The sequence below is a fragment of the Bombus affinis genome, chromosome 6 (assembly GCF_024516045.1).
Source record: "Bombus affinis isolate iyBomAffi1 chromosome 6, iyBomAffi1.2, whole genome shotgun sequence".
NCBI lineage: Eukaryota > Metazoa > Arthropoda > Insecta > Hymenoptera > Apidae > Bombus > Bombus affinis.
The window spans coordinates 2,257,107-2,274,186 of record NC_066349.1 but is presented as its reverse complement, the minus strand read 5'-3'; the positions used below and the strand labels follow the sequence as shown (position 1 = coordinate 2,274,186).

General features: G+C 44.8%; 1 protein-coding gene and 2 non-coding genes across 5 annotated transcripts; 2 read left to right on the top strand and 1 right to left on the bottom strand.

Annotated features, from left to right (window-relative positions):
- Positions 1–80: 80 nt before the first annotated feature.
- Positions 81–17,078, top strand: LOC126917123 (low-density lipoprotein receptor-related protein 2-like). 3 transcript variants are annotated; one of them, XM_050723647.1, is made up of 9 exons: positions 81–363; positions 9,530–10,570; positions 13,676–13,919; positions 14,503–14,959; positions 15,070–15,197; positions 15,501–15,620; positions 15,926–15,937; positions 16,205–16,400; positions 16,828–17,078. In XM_050723647.1, exons 2-9 carry the CDS (start codon positions 9,530–9,532, stop codon positions 16,922–16,924), a joined length of 2,295 nt encoding a protein of 764 aa, XP_050579604.1. In that variant the 5' UTR covers positions 81–363; the 3' UTR covers positions 16,925–17,078. The 3 variants fall into 3 exon arrangements, with proteins under 3 accessions (XP_050579604.1, XP_050579605.1, XP_050579606.1); XM_050723648.1 differs by lacking the exon at positions 81–363 and adding an exon at positions 451–1,627; XM_050723649.1 differs by lacking the exons at positions 81–363; positions 9,530–10,570 and adding exons at positions 11,541–12,971; positions 13,532–13,588.
- Trnaa-ugc (transfer RNA alanine (anticodon UGC)) lies at positions 4,280–4,350 on the bottom strand. The gene has a single exon. It is a non-coding gene; the product is annotated as a tRNA-Ala (tRNA).
- Positions 11,226–11,388, top strand: LOC126918136 (U1 spliceosomal RNA). Its single transcript, XR_007711242.1, has one exon. It is a non-coding gene; the product is annotated as a U1 spliceosomal RNA (small nuclear RNA).
- Positions 17,079–17,080: the final 2 nt, after the last annotated feature.

Below are 17,080 nucleotides of genomic sequence, written 5' to 3'. Positions count from 1 at the left end.
CTAAACGAATGGCTGAGTGGTGATTGGTTACTATGGCTTGTATACCTGACAACCATAGGACTAGCAGGCTAGCATATCGCATCGCGCGTCATTCACAGTGCGCGCGGCATTTGGTGTGTAAGCGTCGATGCGTGGTAAGTGCGCGCTGAGTACGGCTACACGTTGTCGGAGTGGAGAACGCGCGTGGGATCAACATGTGACGTTTTATGGATGTGAACAGTAACGATGATCGACGAGTTACCGATCGATTAGCCCAGTGGATTCGAAACTTCCTCAAAGTATTTAGAATATGCTGCCTTGTCTTTATCCTCTCCACTGAAAGATCACTTTCGGGGAATATGAGATTACCGTAACAAACCAAAGGTGAATACAAACAGTTTTATATAGCGATAGATTGAATTCCATGACAGTGGCATTCGTTAAAAAGCGTTTTTACTTACCGAAAATGTTTATGTCACATGTTTCAACGATGCAAAGTAAATACGAAACGTCGAAACGTTCAATAATTGTATTCGTTCATTCTCTCGTTTCATTCATTCGACAAAGTGTGCGTTGCCAATTCATATTTTGCTCAGTACATTAATCTCGTCGTACTTCCGGGAAATAACACGACTGTACAGTTCCTGCTATTGGAAAGAATTGTTAAACAGAGGAAAGTTGCTTATGCTACCTTGACGATAGATAGATTTATATTTCCTCGTTTCCAAACATCGCTGAATCATTCAGAAATGTTTATACTTTATTCGATATGTTTTCCCGGCGAACGATTATTTTCTCCGTTTGTGCATGCGGCTGTTCGCAAACTAGCACGGCTTATGCATATTGTATGCGCATTCGCGTATAGTATCACTAGCAGCAGGAGGATTTAGTTCGTCCCGAGTGCTTTAAACACACGTATGATCGAGTTTCCCGCGTTTCTTTGTTTCCTTATTTCATATCCCTCGAAAACGATTCGGGTCCGATTTTACTACCTCTAACAACCCAGAAATCGGTTGCAAAGGACAAGACCTAACCTTCAAAAAAATGGTATATTTTCTTGTTGACAAAAACGAGTGGTCGATCGTTTAGTTAAATCGTAACATGGAACACAGATATAGGACGGTATCTCGGTCTCACGATCTCCGTTCGTTGAATTGACTGGTCGACCGTTTCGCTAGCCGAGTCGTAAACGCAAAAATTCGATCTAAGCGTAAATTGCGTCACGCTTCATTCTGCACAAAGCTAACCGCGATGTAACGTCGAATCGATCGTTACAGTACGATAAGGGATTACAGTTAGCTTTTGTCGTAGTCGAGGACTTGACAGCGATCGCGCACTAGTTGGTGATCGTCTTCTCGAACAAAGAAGTTCGTTCATTGTTGGGAACGGCGTACACTCGAGCGTTTCGAGTACATCGGACGAGCACCGTGCACTCGTAGCCTGAACGCCTCGTTAACATTCCACGTTAATTCGCCTTTGAAAATTCACACGAGTCAACTGGAATTAAAAAGTCGCAGAGTATTTGGAACATCGAAAAATTACGTTTCGAAAGATTTCCCGAAGCGTTAAGTTCTCGCGGTCCACGATATTTACGAACTTTCGTTGCAGTTAGTCCGCGCTGATTTTGTCAGTCACCATCGTCAAGTCGGTATAGTACAGTATTTCGCTACTTCAATATTTTAGCAGCGAACTTATACAATAACATTTGTACGTACATGGCTGGATATACATTCTGGGATAAAAATGTAAGTGAACAGGTAGTGAAAATAGGTATCAACGAAGTTTCGTTACACACGCCTTGTTTATATAAAAATATAAATAATAATTACAGTTACTTACTAAATAATCTGTGCAGTATAAGAATTTATGTAATAACACTAGTACTAGTTTGGATTAAACTTCGTTGATACGTACTTCCACTATGAACACCTGTCCTACTAATTTTTGTCTCCGACTGTATACACATTGTATGTTACACCATGTTCCACTATTACATATGAAGCCTAATGTCGACCGGACATAGGTACTCGATAGGATTAGGAAAGTATCGCGAATAGAAAAACGATATGAAAGATAAAAGCGAAAACAACGCCGCGTATCCCGTTTCCGCTGGGAGTCAGCCGAACCACCACGAACTTTTCCTGGATTTGGCTCACCGACGCCAACCTATTTATACCGCGTCAGTTGTAACTGCTTGCGATATACCCGCCTAACTCGGTTGAAAGTTCATCTAGCCACATCGAATATCTAGCGATATTGAATCGAAAGACCACGCGAGTCTCGTTGTTTCACTTTGCGTTTGCCGATGCGACGGACCAGCGGCATCGCTGAAGGAGGAGTGGCTTGTCGGTTAGGATGACACGGTTAGGATTCGATAGGTTTAAATGAAGAAAAATTGGGCGAACGGAACGGGTGCAGGCATAGTCGGTGTACGAGTCAGCATTGCGTGGGTGCCAAGCCGCGTACGCGTACGCGCCAGGTGTAAATAAAAGCGAACGCGTAACCCTCGCCTCGGTTAGCGAAGCGCGGCCGAGCGGAACGTTTTCTTTCGTCCCATTGTCAGCTGGTCGTCTCTCTTTTCTTCTTTCCCTTCTCTCCTCTTCTTTTTTTCTTCTTTTCTTTTACCCTGCTACTATGCACGCCCGACATTCTCGAACCCATTGGCCATTACCCTAAGAATCCTTCTCGTCAACTCTAATGTTGACGCATGCTCCTCGACAACCGAGGAAAACTCGTGGATCTCACTTTCTATTCTCTCGGCGAATTCCTTTGTCCGAGCAATGCATACGCAAATCCCATGCGTGGCTTTAAACAAGAGAAGCGTCTCCGGCGCTAAATCAGTCTATTCGCATCTTCGCGATTAGCGTCGCCGAAATAGATTACGCACCTTGTAGTCATCGTGCATCGCGTGATAAGAGATCATGTGGTTCGCAAAGAAGTACCGCCGAACGAATTATCTTGCGATCACCGAGTATGAGGTAAGGTCGGGAAGCAGTGCTGTCTCTGTGCGGCCAATTCAGCTCTAGTCGCTCGTACTCGGTGTATTTATATCTTTGGCTGCGATCAAAACAGCTTCCTGCTGGTGTCACGGCGAATCGGGTAACCTCGTGAAACGCTTCGAACATGGAAGAATCTGGAGTCTATCGAAATTTAGTTGCATCAGTTCGCAATCGTTATTTTTCAGAAACGTTCTTCTTGCGCTATTTGCCGTGGAAAGCACCTAGTTTATAGTTTACGGATAAAGGCGGATCGAAAGGTTGAAATCGTAGCGTCGTTAGAAACTCACGTCTGGAAGCGCTTGCTAATTGGCGTGATAATCTTGGCTCATTCTCTAGTCTTCGTGCAAGAACGAAGATATCAGGCGATTCCGTCACGAAACCTATCCTTCTTCCGTCTCGACCTCGTCCTCGTAGTTGTCGTAATCGTTATTAACGCAACGATAATTTCAATTTGCTCGTTACGCCTTCGAATCGCACCGTTTCATAGTCGAACTCAATTTCATTTGTTCGATAACCGATGGTAAACGTGGAATTGGCAATGTAGTCGGTCGCTGTCGACTCAAACGAGTTTCCTAAGGGACGGTGCAAGGTTCGGCCATTCGAACGAATCGAGACTCGGGTACCTCGTTTCTACGTTCCGCGAAGATTTCTTCGGGATGGTCGGAAATGGGGGTAGGGTCAGCTATGAATTTGATGATTTATTCGCGTTGCTCGTGGCAAAGGGAGTCGAGGAAGAAAAGATACGATACTCATGACTGTGTTGGTATATACAGAGATCCAGAGTTGGCTATTATAGCCGACTGGATAAATTACGACTGTGTGCATGCCAGTGACGTGCAGTCATCGGCCAACTCTCACCGCCAATATCCTCTAGCTTTCGACCCTATACTTACCGGATAATCGACGCGTTGTACAGCACTTATTAGGGGTGTAATAAGCCGAGCCTCCAACTGTTCGCATGCTCGTTGGTTTTAAACGGAATCTTAATTCGACGAGAGAATAAAATAGCTTTGACATGGCTGCCGACTCAACGAGATAAAAATAATCGTTAATAATAATAAACTGGTATCGACTTCCTCTCCTTCGAACAGGCTTGCTCTTAATTTTCCTTCGAAACGTAACGTATTATATAATTCCTTTGTACCACGGCACATTGCCGACCATTCATTTCCTAGTTGAAAAGCAATTAATTTAGCGGCGAACGATATAGCCTGTGGCTTCCAGTACGATATGGACGAATCGAGGGCAAGCATAATACCACCGTATAAAACCAATAAATATAACAGAAGCGAGAAAAAAGTTGGAGATGCCGGGGATCGAACCCGGGCCTTTCACATGCAAAGCGAACGCTCTACCACTGAGCTACATCCCCTATCGAGAAGGGTTGCGAGATGGTCGTGAGAAGGGGTGTGATACAGACTATACGAAGTTGGAATCATAGTACTCGCTTCCCGTACAAAATCATGTACGGTTTCATGACGTAATGATTTAATTAACGGCGCGTCTGGTTTCGCGATGCCTGGCTGTCAAACCGATAATTTAGATTTAGACGAAGGCTGCGGACCACCGTGTAAATCAGTTTCAACCACGTTCCAACCATTAATAACTTGATTGCGATTTAAACGCAAACCGTTCGAACCGCATCGTTGCGAACCACAAATCTTGCAATTACGAAGCCACGTCACGAATAATTTTGAAATTTCCTCGGAGAGAATGGGGCGACATGTGATAGGATGGGGAAACGCGCAGACGCGAACTGAATGAAATGCGCGCGAAAGAATTTCGGTTCATTAAGAACGTTCCAGTTTCCGTGGATAGGATATCGCAACTGTCCACGTAATCGATGCGTCGAATGCGTTGTTATCGAACGCATTAACATATCGGGTCGCTGGTTTTTCTGTGTTCGTTAGTCGTTGCGTATTTTCACGTGTTTCACCGTTTCCCACGCAGTTCAGCTACGATGATTCACCAAAGAGGCGTTTGTTCTTTCGTTTTTCTCCCTTCTAGCTTCTCCTTTCTCGCTACGGTGGTTACGATGGTTGCATGGCGAACGGAAAAACATAGCGGTTGCCTCCGCGGAGGGATGCTTCGTATTTCGCGGAGGAGCTTTGGTATCTAACGGTGGTTCGTCCAATCGACGTCTACGAATTGGTGAAGCAAATACGAAGACAGGCGGGATAATAAGCGACCAACGAAACGTATAATTAATAGTCGTGATCTGGTGCCGCAGAAACGAGCTTATCTATGTCGTAATTCCTTCTTGAAAAATCTGAACGAATCGTGGCTGTACGATGTCTGCCTCGTTCTCGCATAATGCAGCATTGATGCTTCCTCGTTATCGCGTTACACGAGAATGGAACAACAACGAGGAATCGGGACGAGTGTCACCGAGTAACGCCGAGTGTCGTTGCCAAAGAATCTGCCGCGATGATTCCAAGGAGTGTATCCCATTGGTTGGCAGTGCCTTCTTCCATTCTTTCGAACGCGATCCTCGGATGATCGGTTCCAACATCGTTCGTCCTCTTTGATTTTCCTCTTTCTTTCTCTTTTTTCGTGTTCCTCACCGTGACGACTTCGTTCGCAGTTACCCTTGGTACGACACGGAGCGTTTAACATTCTGCCCTACCAGGTTTCTTTATCTTCGTTCGCGAAAGGCACGCTGTCCGTTCCACTTTCTATCCGTTAGCCGGCTATTCGTCGGTTACGTGTAAAATATCCTTAACATCCGCTCCTCGTAGAAAGAATTCGAAACGAATGCGGGAAAATACGTGGCAGGTCATAGCGATCCTTTCCTTGAAGAATTCAAGTTTGGATTGCGTGGAAATGCTAATAGCGCAAAACAGGTCACGATTACATCGATAGCCGTTGGCGCTTTCGATCGCGAAACAGCTCGCTGGTATAGCGGCCGATTCAGCGCGATGCATTCGTTCGAAATATCCTCGATCATCGGTCGCAATCGACAACGTAACCTGCGACGTTGATCGGTGCGTAACGTTCGCCCACGGTGTACAGCTCGTGCATCGACATATGGCACCGCACGTGCGGCCAAACAACCGGTCTTCTCGGTCGAACAATTTCCGAGCTGCTGCCCGATTCCATTATTTCTTCCGACGCGGTACGCTCTGTCTGGATCGTCCAACGATCGTTCTTTTCGTTCCAAGACCGTAGTACACGCAACTTTTCCAATGCGATCTTTTGCGAAATTCCCGTATTACTTTACGTCCGCGATTTTCAAGCGGCGCATCGTGCCTCCAGAATTTTTAAAACATGCGATACCCGATTATGTACTCAGGGGCACTGATCCCTTCTCCTTTAGATCGTCAAATAAAAACAACGATAGTCATTCGGTGTGAATGTCCTGTCGCGAACCAAATATGTATAATACATTTTTTAGTGCTTCGTAGAATTTTAGTAATTAGATTATGTGTGTTACGAGATGAAAAAGGTTGCAGATAGCTGCACTGCTTCGACGACGTGGAAAGGACCCTCGACGCCGTATTTACGAGCAAATGATCGCACGCGTCTTCGCAACGTGACTAATTGTGGCTACCCTGCAGAACGACACACGTGCAGTCTCGTGCGCTTTCATTCCCGATTGTCTACGCGCGAACCTAACTGTCGAAATCGGGTCTCGATTAATCATCGACCGAACCAATTACGGCATACGCTGAAGTGGAACGAATTCATCGAGGAACCAGCATCTTTTACTGGTTTCCGAGACCTCCACTTACTAACGCGAAGACGACTCCTTTATTTCGAGTTTTCTTTTCCTTTTCTTTCCGTGTGTAAAGAGAGCGGAAAATGCCTCGCGTATTCGGTAGAATCGGTATCGTTGATCGCCGGAAGGAACCGAAGCGCAAAGGGGTTTGGCGCCAGCTGTGCCTCAACCCTTTGCAGATCCGTACGTTCGTTAATTGGTTAACCTCTAATTGAGCGCACGATGAACAGAACGGTGCAACGTAAGAAGAGAGGGCAGCCTTAGAAGCGTAGATGAGAACTAATTAGCTACCGGTCGGCTCGACTGACCGATTGACGCCTTTGCTCCTTCCTCCCTTTCTCTTCTTTTGTTCCTCTTCATCGGGCAAAAACGGTTAAACATTCCACCCCTTCGTTGACCTTAGTCGTATCGTTTAAACAGAAATCGATACGTGGATCTTAAATGGCATCATCGTGTATCATTTACTCATTCGTTCATTTATTTACGGGATAAATTGTTTAGTACAAAAATATATAACGTATGGGAAAGGTATACGTATATATATCCAAAAAAAAAGAAGGAGAGGAAAAGACACGGTATATATAGAAATTTAAGCACGAGCTAAGAATAAATGATTATGGTATACGCCCTAAGGTGTATCGAACCATCATATTTGGCAGCAAGTCTTGAAAATTATCTGCAGGTAGAAGAATTTCCTCTCCTTGTGGAGCGAGAATCGTACGTCGGATGTAGGAAATTTAATAAAAAGTAACTCGTCAAAGGTCATTTCGAAGAACGCGCGAAAGAAAAAAGGTAACGGTTCGTCCTTCTTGTCGTAGAATTTTTTTCTCGCGTTTGTGAACGCGGTTCCGCGTGATAGGAACTCGAGTCATCCTCGCGTTCGCTGAACATCGGAGATTCTTTTCGCGGCATTCGATGACTCGAAGGAAAACGCGTTTTCCTTTTGTTAACGCGTAACCGGCTGTACGCGATCCTGTTAGGCACGAGCAATGCGTCACCATGGACACACCGTTGACTCACGATCTGAGTCGATAGATACACGGAATTAGCCGTGGATTCTGGCGTTTGATTCCGTCCCTAATAAGAAAACCGGAGATTAACTGCGTCGATTCGCAGGCGTCGTAACTACAACCGAACTGTCGATCGGTCGATCTTCCTTGGGAGTCTCGGTTTGCCGCTTCCTGATTTTATTGCCTCCCGCTACATTCGTCACACCGATTCGAACATTTCCTTTCACTCGCGATACCATCGCCAGATTCTTTATAGGTTGCGCTTCATGGGAAGTTGCCGCGTGGAGAAGAATGCGTCGAAATTGGTCCGGTAAAAGCAGGGCAATGAAAGGCATCATCGAGTCGAGTGGAGTCGGGTCGAGATGAGAACGATACGGTATGCGTTCGCGGATGGAACGATCGTAGAAGATCCACCGAAGATCCACGAGGTCGATGACGTCAGGAGCTTGACGGGATCAATCGGAGAGTCAAGTCGCGATAATTGCGACAATCGTCGGGATGCTCCCCAACGAGACGCTTAATTCCGCTCCCTCGTTCGTCGCAACTCTCTTTTTCCGCGTGACGCTTTCGCCGTTCAATTTACGGCCCCTCGCGCTATTTACTTAACTTCGAAGATTGCTGATCGTTAATTGTCGCTCCAAACGTACTGCCTACAGTTTCCCCCATGATCGAACGTCTGCGTTTCGTAATTTGTCCGAAAGACAAATCTACCCATCGATACACGATGTCGAGGAAATGAATCATGGATTATTTTGAAGACGGAGAAAACAGTGTTCGAAACTGGAAAGCGGTGCGAAGCAACGAAGGGACGACGAAGGGTCGCGACGAAATATATACGGCTATAGCGAAAAGAAAGTTTAGAATTGCAACTTGCGTATGAGTATTAGTAATTTTACACCAGATACTTTTCATCGGTATTAGTAAAAATCGCCTGTTTACAGATATTCCTATATCGCGTTTATTCGTTGCCCTCGTAAAATAGAATTCTGTGTTCTAAAATTACAATAAAATAATATGCTTTAATGACAATTGATCGCGATACCGACGCAATTCAACGATCGTGAGGAGGTTTCTTTATCCTCATTCGATGAACGAAAAATTCGATGGACAAGTGGTCAGTTGGTTTCCCCAAGCGAGCTATCTGGTGGAAAAAATGGAGCAGCGCGCGACGCGGTGCTCATCGAGGACACGATAATTGGCGAACGCAGGGTCAACACGACCCACGAAACATTTCATTAACTCTGGACACGGCGTCCTTTCGTAGAGAGTACGAATTGTCACGAATCGATCAACCTATTCGTCGAAACCAAACGAGTAAATCAGTTAATAATATTCATGATAGGACGACGCGCGTGATCGAACTTGCAAATCGAAAGTCCATCGTATATCGACTCGCTGATATCGTCCAAAGCAGCACCCTCACTGAAGCAACAACGAGGAACTTTCCGTTACCTGAATGTTTCTTGAAAATGTTGCTGGTCGTTGTGCAACATTACGCGTTCCATGTTTCTTCACGTTTCTGTTGCCAGTAAAAAAAGTTGTTGCTTATTACCTGTTTCCGTCCGGAGCGGCAGAGATGAAAGAAAAATAAAAAAGCACGCAGCAACAGATTACGACAGAAATGAACGTCCCTGAAAATTGGCACAAAACCCAAATATTCCTTCGATTACGTTGCTTCAGTGAGGACAAAATGTTTCCACAAATTGATATTTGTTGGGCACTACATATTTCGAACATGCAGCAACAATAGGCAACAAAAAGTTCTTCGTTGTTGCTTCAATGAAGACGCAGGTTAACAGTATTCGTCTTTTTTTCCTATGTAGATGGAGAACCAAGGTTTCGAGGAGGAGCACCAGCAGCCAAGAAGCGAAGAAACGCCGATATCTTCGCGAGAGTTTCGCCACGATTCGCATACGTTCTCGTTCGATACGTCTGGAAACGAGCTATCGCCCGATGACCCGGTGTCGAACGCGGATGGCCATGTGTACGAGGACATTCTGCCCGGTGTAGAGAATCCCTCGAAGCATTCCGGAGTTATGATCGGCCAAGATCAAGCAATTCGGCGACCTTTGAACGCGATCGAATACGTCTGCAAAAGCCCTACAACGAGATCATTGGATAGAGAAGAGATCGCTGGAACTTTCCGTCGTAATTTAACGTTACCGTTTCGACGTGGCACCGGGTTGGATTCTTCCCTCGGTAGCTGCTCCATTCGTGGGACAAATGGAAAGAGAATCGACGGTCGCCGAGAGGATACGGAAGTTGCGACGTGGAATGCCGATATCGTCGCCTTCACCGACGACGCTTTCTCGTCTCGAGCGCAGTCTATCACGCTTCAATCCGAATGCAGACCCAGTAAAAAGCGCAGGAAGAAGGATTGCAAGCATTGTCGAAGCAAAGCTGCCGCGTCTAGCAATGACCAACACCACCAAGTCGCTGACAAAGAGAGCGGAACGATTCTGAGAAAAAACAGGAACAACGAGCAACAACAGCGTCTGCAAATATCGGGTTCGAACGATTCGCAAACTATCCTCGATCCACGCAATTTCACCATGCTACCTGTGTGCTGCCCGAACAGGAAGCCGGACGAGTTCGCGATGCCGGCTACCAATTCACCCTCGGTATTCACGATTTCTGAGAAAGTCGGCGGATCCCCAGCGAGCACGGTGAAGCTGATCAGAAACGAGCGAAGCGGATGCGCGAATCTCGTCGATTTGGCGGAGATCAACGAGGACAACGCTTTGATCGGCTCGGGAAAGAACCGGCCGGGTATGAGAGTGAACTCCATATATTCGCAGGATCGTTGGTACGCCAAGGGGGCGTCGATGCTTTTCACTGACGCCAAGGAACACGGTTCGTTTCAGGTGAGTGTCGTTCGAAACCATTTGAGTCGTTCATTTGTCAAATTAATTAACTCCGCAGAACAAGAAGTGGAGAAAATTACAGTAGCTACAATAAATATTTGCACAATATTGTATTAATTATAACATTTATGTGCCACTTAATTAGATCCAAATGTATCAAATTTCGTATCATTTATTAACTTTACGACTACTACTACAAGAATTTAATACGACGAGTACCTGATAAAATGACGTTCCAGTGGAAAATTAGGGAAATACTTTTTGTAGGCACTGCACATAAGATAAACATTAATCAAATGTTTTGGTAGTAAAATTTAAAATATTTAAAAAAGGTGGAGTTATATATAACCACTTTGGTCTACAAACCATTCACTTGTCAACGCCTTCGATATTCATCTTTGGAAATCTACATATTCGCGCCTCCAGATTATGGGAATTTTAAACTTATTTCGATTAATGCGAGATATCGATTTCGTTTACGCGCGCGGATAAGTTGAGCACCATTGCCAGCAGTACGGAAATAGGTTGAGAACCATTGCCTCGATGCACGGCTTAAAATTCGACTGGCCACTAGATGGCGACGAGAAGTAGCAGTTTCTCGCTTGCGATCTCGATCGTTAGTTGGGATAAATTGGGATTTGAAGCAGAGGAAATCATACTTACCTGGCGCAGAGGTTACCGTGATCAAGAAGGCGGTTCCTCCAGGGCGAGGCTTTTCCATTGCACTACGGTTAGGCTGACCCTTGCGAATACCCCTAATGTGGGTATCTCGGGCGTATAATTTTTGATAGTCGGGACTGCGTTCGCGCTGTCCCGGTAATAACATTTGGGAAACTCAAATCTTTTTCAGGAATTTCAGGGAAAGTAATTTTTAGAGAAAGTCCTTTTCACGAAAACACCTTTCAGAATTCTTTTTCAAAAAAATTCTTTTTCAAAAAGGATGTCTAGTAAATAATTGTAATAATAGTGCAATAAAAGAATAAATTTTCCCTTTGAGAAAAACTTTTCTCTGCTTCTTTACACATTATATGTAAAACAGTTTTTGCGAATCTCAGATGACTTTGTTTAGCCACAAATATATCGCTGTATTATTTGGTAGAGATTTATATATCTAGGAGTGAAAGAAGTAGTACCCCAAGCAGACATAAATTTCATCATAACCCAGTATAAATATGTATTTATTAATTTTGCGTAACGAATGAGTGAAAACGATTCTCCTTCTCGATCTTTATTGTGTTGATGCTGTTTTTCAACTGCGAGATTAATTTGTTAGTTCATTAACGTTAAAAGCAGAGATCGTGATTATGTAAATACACCTGTTACTTATATACCTATTGTACGTAAACCCTACCTCCATCCGTACATGTTTAGTACATGGATACCCGTGCACTATCTCATGTGTATTTAAATAGGCATGTATTAACGTATCTGTATTTTAATTAATGCGATTTTTAGTACATAGATATTTAAGAAATCTGAAAGATTGCGAAATTAATGAAAGGTTTAGAGTATTTCAATATATTTACTGAAATAATGTGGGGAAAAATCCCAAGGGTCAAAATACGGATACATTAATACACGTGCATTTAGATACGCCTGTATTTAAACAACATATATGAAACAATGCACGGGTATCCATGTACTGAAAGATAGGCAGGTTGAGGTACGGGAAATAACGGGTCGAAAGGGAAGAAAAAGGGGAGAGAAGACTTTGCGCACAACGAATTTCTATCTGTCGACAAGCGTCGATGATTGTTCACGGCTAAAATGCGGAGCGCATTTTGAATCTTTCGTTCGTTATTCCCTTCACATCGTATCGGAACCGTGAGTCATTCATGTGCGTAATTTGAAACCGAAACAGAATGAAAAATCGCGCGATTCACCATGGTCGAACGAAGCTCGGCTTTGATCGCACGATCGATGAAGTCTTTTGACCATTTCATTTGTATTCTAAACAGAGAAGCCACGCCATTCATGAAGGAAGTATCCCTCGTTGTTTTACGATATATCTATATATAGTTTGCAATCTCATGATTCGCATTCGTCATTTCTTTTCGCGTCCTTGCCCCGTGTTTCGAAGGAAAAAAGTCGTAATCTCGGTGTGACGTGCACGATTGCAACGTTAAATTGAAAAAAACACGCAGCGATTAGCTACTGCTCGATGTATATGTAGCTATCGAACGGATTGGCAGACGCGGATCGCGTCGTATAAATAACTGGGAAATTTGACCTGTCGATGATCGCTTCCTCGACGAGACGAGAGTTCATTTTGCTTTCGGAGCGTCTGGCGCTTGTCCGCCCTAAACGAACAAAACGGAACGGAAGTGGAAAACGTCTATCTATAGCCAGACGCGATGATCGTTGGCCGGCAGGCAGCGTGTCGCTGCGTGGTGTACAAGTGGTGAGTCTTCCGTAAGCGAACGGGCAAAGGAAATCGACGCGACACGACACCTTCTCCCTCGTCGGACGTTGCGCTTCGAATCAACACGATATACGATCGAAGGCTCGAGCATCGATCGCGGTGATTTTACCGGTGCTTGGAAAGAAAGCGGAATAAGGGTCGCGTTTAACGTAGACCGGTATCGAGGACGGTAATCAGTTGGACGCGGACCACTGCCTCGGAAGGCACGACATCCGCTTACGCTCCCTATTCTTAAACAGTCGACGTAATTCGCGACTCTTCGGTTTTGCCTTTATAAAAAAAAAGATATAATACATAATATTGCAGATGTGGTTTGGTAGCGTCACGGTTATATTTAACGCGTCGAAGGTTGGCAAGGTAGAAAATGATATCCGTCCGAGAAAAATTGCTTCGAGTTAACGCGCGCGAGTGACTGTTGATCTTGTTGCGAAAAAATTCACTATAATCGGTATCTAGATTTTCTGTCACGCCTTCATTTGCTCTTGAGAAGCTCAAATACTATTGGAAAACAGATAAGCTATTATCAAATATATATCTAGCGAGGAGAACCGCGTGACCGGTTCGAAGAGAATGCAGTACCGATGGCTGAATTTGAGGTAAATCGCGAGCAACTTTATCTGGAAGATTTCGTAGTCGATATACACAATCGATAAATATCGAACGATTCGATCTTACTTTTTCAGAGGGCCTACTCCCTCCCAGTGCGAACGCAAACCCCGTCTTCCCAAAATCGCATTAACCTACGACGAAGTGTCAGAGGAGAACCACCCCCGCATCCGGCCAGACTTCGAAAGCACAGACACGGCTGGACTCTGCATCTGGCGCATCCTCTCGAGGCTTCCGGGTGTACCAGGCCCCTCGTTCTTCTGCTGATCGCGTTGCTGCTACTTTTAGGAATAGGTGCTGTTGCTCTGTACATCGCGTTTGGTGAGTGGTACGCGATACTTACATGATATCCGTCATGTTAAAAGGCCGGATACAGACGAGCGTCTCTTTGATGCTGCGCCATATATCTTTCTTCGTTTTCCTAATTAAGAACAACAAAGACAGACATACGACGCAGCAGAAAGTAAGGTGAAAATATCGCAATCGCCCGTAGCCGGCTCAAGGAAACATGAAACGTTGAAACGCACGAACGATCGCGTTCACAGTGAACCGACGGAGACAAGCTACTAGCACTCGGCATCGAGATTTTATTTCACCGAGGAAAACGATCGTAGCGATCAAATGAATTTAACCACTGAAATAAGCGCTCGCGAGACATTTAGCGAGCACGTTATTATGCTCCATTATTATAAACCAACGATCGAGCCGAGACGCGACAACGGTAGATGAACGTTTATTTCTCGACTAAACGGATATTTTTAGTCGACAAGCGTCGATGTGAGATTCGCTCGTTCTTCGACCGTGGTCGTTGAAAATCCATTAAAAAGCTCTCGTTCGTCTTTGCTTCCTCCTTTTAATCGTCGTATCAGCCATAATCGTGGTAATTGCAAAAACTGATTTTTAGCAGAACCCGAGAAGCTGCAAATCATCCAACAGTACCTAAAGTCGTCGACGAACGATTCATCGTCGAACGACGACGTGTTGGCCGCGGGAACGTTTCTACGTCGATCGAACAGCGAACAAGAACAGAACGACGCGTCGGCCGTGTCATCGACGACACCGATGCAGCCCTCGGCCACTAGCACCCTCGCTGCAAGTATTCTTTTAAATAGTAGCTCGTCATTTCCGGAGAGTCGCGCTCCGCTAGCGTCGGAAGCGGAAACGGAAGCTACGAGCCCGTCCAGCCTCAATTCTACCAGATACTGCGACGACTGTCTACCAGAGGAGGTTTGCGTTGCTCTCGTCGACGAGGAAGCACCGACTTGCAGAATCCCTCTCGATCCCAAAGATCCAACCGGATGTGCCGGCTTTTGTCTCATCAACAAACAAAAGTGTCATCGTCTTGATGTCGACGCGTTTAGGTAGGTAAATTGTTCTAACATCTGTTTAATCGCGTAGCTCGTGCGCGTTTTTCTTCGCGTACACCTACATACGTATTCTTTTAAAATTCGCCTCGTCTCGATTTTAATAGGTGCGTCGAGATGGAACATTACTGTCTGGATGACGAGTGGACCTGCCTAAACACGCTGTGCATCCCTCTCGAGAAGCACTGCGACGGGCATATGAATTGTTACGACCATTCTGACGAGCACAATTGCAGTACGTACACGCATATAGCATATGACATTAGCCCAGTTTTCCGCGACTTAGGACGTTCCTTCTGTTATCGGCTTTACCCGGGGCTTTGTCGTAGTTTGCGAGGCTTCAGTTTATCCGTTTGTCGCGATATGGAATAATCTGACGACGGTAAAAAAGCGACGCGCGTTGCACGCTCGATGATTTTGAAGGAACGTGAGCTGATCGAATATAAGTATTTAGACGATGCGTTCTCGTTAGGTAAACGGCGCGTTGCGTATGAGAAGATCGCGAACGATAAAACGCCTGCTACGTTTCTTGTTACAGACTGCGATCTGGAGACGCATTTTCAGTGCGGTAACGAGACTTCCTGCCTTCCACTGGAAAAGAGATGCGACGGCAAGATAGATTGCTGGGACGCGGCCGACGAGATTAATTGCACCTTAGGTAAGATATGCGCAACTACTCGTTACGGTCACAAGAAGCGTACACCGCTGGTTCGCGAATTATCGACTCGTTGAAATAATTACCAACATATGTACATATTCTTTTCCATGTGACTCTTCATGGATAATCCTAGGATAATTCCCTTTGAGATTTTCTTACAAAGATAGTTCGTTGTTGATTGAATTATTCGCGCACTTTCGGCTAACATGATTTCCCTATTCCTCCCTTTTTCTGTTACTATCGTTTCCTTTTTCTTTTTGGGTTAAGGTCTTTTTCAATTTCTTTTTTTCTGTTCTTCTTCGTAGGTCTTAATCTCGGTGGGTGTGAGTACATACTCGTTTATTTGATACGCATACGATTTCCGCATGCGATACACAATTACCGCTAAATGCACCGCATGCTCTTTCACGCACACGCATAAGCACTACGATCCCTTTCTCATGGTACATACCACATACACAGCCTGCTTTTCACTATGGCAGAGCTTTCGAACGACATAAATTGCAATGTCGCCGCGTTTAATCGCTATACCTTGATGCGCTTCTAAAAGAATGGAAAATCGCATACGACGCTTGCTTGATTAGCACCACGGTCGCGTAATACGTCCGCAACAACGTTTCTTTTGATGCCAGCGTGTCCATCGGAAAACGAGTTCACGTGCAGCAACGGCCAGTGCATATTGAGAGCTCGCTTCTGCGATAGCCTGCCAGACTGCCTCGATGGATCTGACGAACCTCACGGGTGCCAAGGACGGTGCAATAAGCACGAATTTACGTGCCAGTAAGTTGATGATAATGTATCTGTATTCCGTTCAATGTGTAGAGTCAGTAGAGGTAAAGAGAACATCTGTGTGCTAAGCACGCGATGAATGCAACGGATTCCAAATGTTTACCATCCAGAATTTTAGGATTTACGTGAATAATTGTTAGAGCCCCCTTTGATTTCTCGGGTATGACATGCGCAATGACTGTACATTGTCTGGATCGAAAGGCCGGACGAAGCTCGATTTCAAAAATTTTGCGTTACAGCAGATGGTTAATTACATAACATACAATGCATCGATATCTTTTTCTCTAGTATCTAAAGGTTCTGAATACGATCCCTATCCTTATTGGCTAGGCTCATTAAACGGAGTATATAAATGCCTGACGTTATAATATTATATTTCTGTCTGTGTCACGCAACAATGGAATTGGCTTTCACGCAGAAACAATAGATGCATTACGAAGGGAATGAAGTGCAACGGAATCGACGATTGCGGCGATGGGACCGACGAGAGGCACTGTAAGGATCGATTCTCTTAACTTTACGTTTGCGTCTGTCGACTTTTTCTCATCGCACTTACATGTCACGTTACAGTATTTTTATTACGAATTAATGTAATTAAATGTTGTACATAACTGTGCTGTATATACATACAGTGGTACGGAATAAACAATTTATAAATAGAATACTTAATA

Excerpts from the sequence above, each read along its gene's own strand:
- LOC126917123 (XM_050723647.1), top strand. The coding sequence starts at position 9,530 with ATGGAGAACCAAGGTTTCGAGGAGGAGCACCAGCAGCCAAGAAGCGAA. Across the intron at positions 14,960-15,069 it reads CTTGATGTCGACGCGTTTAG|GTGCGTCGAGATGGAACATT; the intron begins GTAGGTAAATTG and ends CGATTTTAATAG. Across the intron at positions 15,198-15,500 it reads TTCTGACGAGCACAATTGCA|ACTGCGATCTGGAGACGCAT; the intron begins GTACGTACACGC and ends TTCTTGTTACAG.